At 43.1% G+C, this 6,710-nt stretch overlaps 1 protein-coding gene across 1 annotated transcript; it reads right to left on the bottom strand.

The window, feature by feature from the left end:
* Window positions 1–3,243: 3,243 nt before the first annotated feature.
* On the bottom strand, window positions 3,244–3,879 carry FIBIN (fin bud initiation factor homolog; the record flags this gene model as incomplete). The annotated part of the gene is made up of 1 exon (XM_079708245.1): window positions 3,244–3,879. One exon carries the CDS (start codon window positions 3,877–3,879, stop codon window positions 3,244–3,246), a length of 636 nt encoding a protein of 211 aa, XP_079564371.1.
* Window positions 3,880–6,710: the final 2,831 nt, after the last annotated feature.

Consider the following 6,710-nt stretch of genomic DNA (forward strand, 5'->3'; position numbering starts at 1 on the left):
TGAGTTCTCAAAAAAGTTGGATATTTTGTTGTTGTTGATAACAATAATAACAATGACAATAATAATAATAATAAATGTCTCCTACTCCAAATAAAAAAAAGCCCTAGGGGGCTTCCCTGGTGGCGCAGTGGTTGAGAGTCCGCCTGCTGATGCAGGGGACACGGGTTCGTGCCCCGGTCCGGGAAGATCCCACATGCCACGGAGCGGCTGGGTCCGTGAGCCATGGCCGCTGAGCCTGTGCGACCGGAGCCTGTGCTCCGCAACGGGAGAGGCCACAACAGTGAGAGGCCCGCGTACCGCAAAAAAAACAAAAACAAAAACAAAAACAAAAACAAAAAAAGCCCTAAGAGGCTTTTTAAAACTTTCAGTTAGTTGGTATCCCAACACTTTGTAATATCTCAGAATTACCCACAACCTAACCTAGTGCCTGACACATACTGAGTGATCGACAAATATTTATTAAAGAAAGACTATCCCACATTGAATGTTCTTGTAAGTAGATTTCTCAGGGAAGAAAGTATATAGTTTTCTTCAGATTCTTAAAATATTTCATGGTCTAAAAAATAAAGAACCACTACTTAAAAAAAAGAATTTGTCACTGTGTGAGTAATAAAGTCTTAGTAAGAATAATAAGGAAGCAGAGAGGAAAGATCTGTGTGGGGCTGGCTCCCCGTCATAAGAGGATTTGGAAACTCCTTGTGATACTAGCCTCTGGGTTGATAGTCCAGGATGGCTTGCTCTCCCCACCTGGGAATTCCAATTTGCCCTCTGGGCTCATTTACAAAAGACTGTGAGATTACTGGCATTACATCTAGCCTTGAATGGGTCATTCAATGTCAGATAATTTCATTCTGGTTTTGTAGGAATCATAGAATGTCAGCACTGGAAAGAACCTCAGAGATTATCTATTTTTGGGTTTTCAAATTTGTAGCAGATGTGTCAGCATTCACCTTCCTGCACGCATGGAAGATATCTCTAATTGGGTACAGCTATCTTTACATCTGTGTCATTTAAATCCTCTTTGATGTACTACTGTATGTAGCCATTCCCAACTGATTGAAATTAGCACCAAGAAGAAATCAGTTTTCCATCCATATCATGAGTCTAATATCCTCTTATTACAACTGGGAAAATTAAGGAGATGACATTTAATACGTCTGTGGATTAGATGTGATCACTGTGAAGTGAGTGATATGAAAGTTTTGGGATAGGAAGTGTTGTGACTACAAACTACAATCATTTAGGTACCAAATATCCTCTCCTTTGCCTCTGCTGTTATTTTTTCCCTCATCTTTCATGGAATAAAGATAGAAACCCTCTTAAAAGATCTTTACCTTTTTCCCACACACCAGTCTTCTCCCCATACACTAGAGGCGGCTAAAATCAGGCCCCTGGGTGCTGAAAAGAAATGACAAATGATTATTTGAAGTATTATTCCATATTTTGTTCCTTTTTATTTCAAACAATGAAAGAATTATGCAAAGCCTCAGGCCTCAAGCCACTCCCTCTCATCTCTCAGCATCTTTGAAAAGAGCAGTGTGGGAAAGTCCCATACTTAAATCTAGGAGACTTGGTGCTGTTAGAACTAACTGAGGATCGGTCATTTTCTGGGCCTCAGTTTCCCCTATTGTCGTAGGAGGATATTGGACACTTCAGAGGAATAGAAAACTGGATTCCTCGTGCATGGGAGAGAAAAAATGGCTCCCTGTTGAAGAATAGATTATGAACACTTATTTCCCAGTATGTGTGGTGTGTGTGTGTGTGTGTGTGTGTGTGCATATGTATGAAAGGAAAGCATATTTAAGGTAAGGCTGAGGACTGGCTGGGAAAAGGTATGAAATAAAGTGCATTTCCATTTTAAAAATCATTAATGAAATAACGTAGACCTGTCTTCAAAGTTATTAAACATCACTGATATTCTTACAGCTTAGAATGGAGACTTCCCTCTGCATTCTGAGGGTGTATAATCTCTGAGACTTGTCATAAACTTTTCCAATTAATTCTAGGGGAAAACTAGAGAAAATTGGAGTTTTTAGGCAGACCAGCAGAGATCAAGTTTTGGCACAGCCTAGATTTTATTTTTTCCTTTTGAGGATGGTAAGGGTGGCCAGGGAAGGGAGGATTGCCAAATACGTAGTGATCCCTCTGCCTTCTTTATCATATGCTCTAAGTAAACTGGCTTCAATCCCAGCCTTCTCTTCCCTTTTGCACTGGCTCCTCTTTGCAGTATGAAAGTTATGAATATAAATTAGAAAATAAGCAGGTATTATATGAGAACATATTTATTGGCTGAATAATAAAACTTAGTTAAGGAGTTATGAGAATTAAAATTCCCTCTATTTGAAGTACAAGTTTTCAATAAGCAAACAGAAGCAAAACCCTTAAATGAGAAAGAATACACTGGTAACCTAAATCACAGGCATTTGGGGGTGTGTCAAGGCAATCTACCTACTTCTTTGTAATGGACTGCAGTGATGATGACACAGACACACAATGAGAGACACAGCAAATCAGCATATCACAGGAGTGCATAATCACCACAAACCTTAAACTTGTTGAATGTGACCCCTTTAACTTACACACACCCACAGAGGCACAGCAGACATCTCCCTGCAAAAGGTGATTTGCATATAGTTTCTAGCCAATACTTAAGAAAAAAACAAACCAAAAAACCCAAATCCAAAACCAAAAAGAAAACAACTAAAGACCATGGTTAATAAATAAGAAGGAAAAGGAGAAGAAACCGGCAACTTCCATCCTCTGGCAGGCATGCTGAGTAGCACCTCTGACCTCATCTGAAAAACAGGCAACTTTGACAGCTTTCAGAGCCCAGGAGAGAAGGCTGAAGGCAGAAAGGAGCTATGCACATGCTCCCTGGGTATTTTCACATAATCTTCAGGATGAGGAAGATTAAACAGTCCCTACTGCATAAACTGTGTCCTTTCAGAGGTGGCTGAAACAGGTGTCTCTGCAGAGATATAAAGCCCTTCTAGGAAAGGCAGGAGACATGGTTTTAAATTCTTCTTTCCAGGTGACAAATCAATAGCAGTCACATAAATAGTGTACAAAACTAAAACCACTCAACTCTCACTTCTTTCTTTTTAAGATCACATCAGGTCACTCTCCAAGTGCCAATCTGGTTATAAAAAGTAATAAGTATATGGGAAAAAGCCCCGTCTCTGTCCCCCACCTTCCACCACGGGTCTGATGGGATTCCCTCTCCCTGGAAGTTTGCCTTTCCACCTACACTTTAAGATAATCGTTTTTCAGCCGACCTAGCCGGGTCCCGTGGCTCCTGATGGTGAGGGCCAGCAGCTCGTATTTGTCCCTGAGCCCCACAGAAATGTCCAGCGTTTCCTTCAGCAGGGACCTGGTGTGGACCAGCATCCCCAAGAAGTCCTCGTTGAGCCTGCTCTCTTGCCGGCTGTCCTGTTCCTGGCCCTGCTTGAACTTGCTTTCCAGCTCAGTGAGAGACTTGTCCGAGTTGGAGTAAGCATCCCCGATCTGGTGGGACTCCCGTCGCAGGTACTTGCCGTAGCTCTGCTCCCCGTCCAGGTCGTAGGAGATGCTCTTACTGATGCCCTCCAGCACGCGCCCCGCGTCCTCCACCTGGCGGCCCAGCACGGTGAATTCCTCCCGCAGGGTGAGGCTCAGCAGACTGCTGGCTGGGCTCCCCTCCCCCTGCGAGCAGCGCCGGGGGTCACTCACCCTGAAGAGCAGCTGGCACTTCTCGGGGTCGTCGTTCTCCTCGTAATCCCCGTCGGGCACAAAGTAGTGGTGCAGAGACCCGTTGGACATCTCTGGATAGAGAGGACCGTCGAAATAGCCCTGACACAGGTGGCATAGAAAACCCATCCAGAGGAACTTCATGAACACCATCCTGGATATTCAGGATGACCGGGGACCCCTGGAGAAGACTTTTCGCCCAGGCGCGAGGAAGGGGGTCCCCTAGGGAGTCAGCGCCTCCCTGAGACGGCGTCAGCCTCAGTCCCAGTAGCCTCGCTGCACCCTGGCACCCCCTCCCCAACTGGCTTCATGTGGCTGCGACACCAGAACCTGGGTAGCAGCCGCCGCAGCCCGCAGCCCAGGATGCACCCTCGCTCTGAGCTCCTGCGCTCGCTCGGGTGGCTGGAACTCAGCCGGCTCCTTCCCTGCGGGATCCCGGCACGGGTGGGGAACCCCTGCTGCAGCTCTGTGGCTGGACGCTGGCTGGCTCCGTTGCCCCACTCTGGCTCCCTGAGTTCCCCCTCGCTCCTTGGGAAATGGAGCCTGTAGCTGGAGAGAAAGGTTCTTGCCCTCTGATACTATTTCAACTCCTGGACTGGGTGGGAATGCGGAGCTTTTCCTTTGGCTAATGATATCCTGAAGATCTCTTTGCTCTCAAATTACAGCTGGTTTCGTCACTTGGAAGCCAGGGAACAAGTTTGGAAAGAAACCTCTCTCCAGGTCTGTGCTATTAAAGGTACAGGGTCTCTTTTTGAGGATTGGTAAGGAGACCCCGGAAAATAGAATTTAGCTTGAAGGAGAAAATGGGAAGAGGATTCCCAATTCCCATAACAGAAAGACTGTTTTGCTATTAACGAATCGGGAAGAAGGCTAATTACCCTGGAGAAATGCCATTTCACAATTTAAAATTGTTTCCAAAACAATAAAATAAATGTCAGTTAGATTGCATTCTGTGGGTATGTCTATTTTTAGCATTAAAAAGTTTATGGCTTTAAAGGAAAATTTGAAGTGTACGAAATTGCAGTTTTGTTTGGAAATGGTTAGTTAATTAAAGTTACAATAACAATACTTTGGTAGAAACAGGAACATAGAAAACTGATTAATGTATGGTTGCTAGTTTGTATAGGAACAAAAGCTGATAAATGGAATTTTGCCGGTTTAATAAGTCAATGGGCAACTGAGATAATTGTTTAATTTCATGAAAGCCTATCCTTTCTAAGCTCCTCCACTGCATCTTTATCCTAACACCTTTACAGCTATTGCCTCTTTGGGGACACTTAAAAGTTTTTGAAGAATATGGGACTGGCACTGTTATCTCCAGTTTTCTGGGTGGAGAACCCAAGGGATAGAAAGTTAAACAAATTATTTATTATCACAAAGATTGCAGTTCAGCCAGCCAGAACTCATTAATTCACTCTGTCTTTTAAGTTAATTTAGAAAAAAAGTATTTTTTTCACCAGGCCATCTTAGTTTTTGATTTATGAATTGCTTAGCATATTGCCATCCTTCAGGCCATCTCATTTGTTCATCAAATGTTTATTGAGCATTTACCATTCACCAGAGTCTATTTTGTTCACAGAAAGAGCAGTGAACAAAAATAGAAATCCTTGCCTTCCTGGAGCTTACATTCTGAGACATGGCAAGAAAATTAATATAAATAAATAAAAGATATTGTATGTCGAATAGGGTAGTGGAGGAGAAGACAGGGAAGGAGTGGGAGAACAGAGGCAGTGTCCCTATTTCTATGGTTATTTCCTCTTTCTGCCTTGAAATGTACCTAAAACACTCATGTGATTTGCCTGTGATTATGCTTATCTCCCTCTCAGAATCATAAGGCACTGGTGTCATTTAGCGCCACAGTGCCATACTTGCTGCCATAACTTTCAATGACATAAACAACCCTGGCTAGACAGTGAGAAGTCCAGTTAAGTAATTGGATATTTGTCGATGTGGTGCCACATGCATAGATTTTGAGGAGTATGTTGACCACACATTTTAATTTTTAGCCAGATACTTGACATTGTGAAAACGTAGGTCAAATGAGTTTTCTTAGTGTTTATGCTAACTAAAGACTATGACATTTTCACTGTGTTTCAGCAGAAAACTCCAACTTTCTCCATTTGAGAGACTGGACTCTTGGACTCAAGAGCCATATTGCTTCATTCCTTTTCCCCTGGCACCTTGACAAATGACAACAGATGGATTCAAATTGGCCGGTCAGCCAGGAAAAGCAAGAGGAATTTACTCTGATTCACTCTACTTCTTGCACAATCCCTTCTCTGACTTGCTAACCAATTCAACTAAACAAGCCTATTTTAAGCACTTACTACTACTTGCCCCCTACTATGTGCAGGGCACAGTGTTAAGTTAGCTACAGATACAAAGGTGTGCAATAAAAAGTTACAGCCTCCGAAGAGCTTGCTCTTTGGTTGAAGAGTCAGACGTGTATATACACACACAGTATTTGCTTTTTCCTGCAGTTACCTCCTTTAAAAGACAAACCGCATGTCACGAAGCTGGAAGGAATCATTCTGGTGCAAGTAACTGAAGGTCCAATTTAATCAGACTAAAGGCAAAGGAAATGCCTTGACTTACAGAAAGTCTAAGATTAGATTGTTTTCAACCCAAACCTGTCCAGAATCTAGTTTTTCTCTTACTATTTTTTGATTCTACTTCCTCAGTGTATATTCATTCTTCTGCAGTCTCTTTCATTTGTGGTTCCAAGATGGCTACCAGTGTCTTCTGGGGTTACAGACTTCTTTGTTCATGTGTAGCAGGAATGGCAGGTTAGATTTCCTGGTAGCTCAAATACAGGTCCTTCAGATCAGCCTCAGTGGCCACAGTTGGACTGATTTAGAAGATGAATCCATCCTTGAACCAGGCTGATCATAGTCAGAAGTTTAAGATAGCCACTGGGTTTAAGATAATAAGGACCCTGATGTGCAGCCGAATGCAAGTTACCATGCAAACTATATAGCTGGGAA

The sequence above is a fragment of the Hyperoodon ampullatus genome, assembly GCF_949752795.1.
Source record: "Hyperoodon ampullatus genome assembly, chromosome: 7".
Classification (NCBI taxonomy): domain Eukaryota; kingdom Metazoa; phylum Chordata; class Mammalia; order Artiodactyla; family Ziphiidae; genus Hyperoodon; species Hyperoodon ampullatus.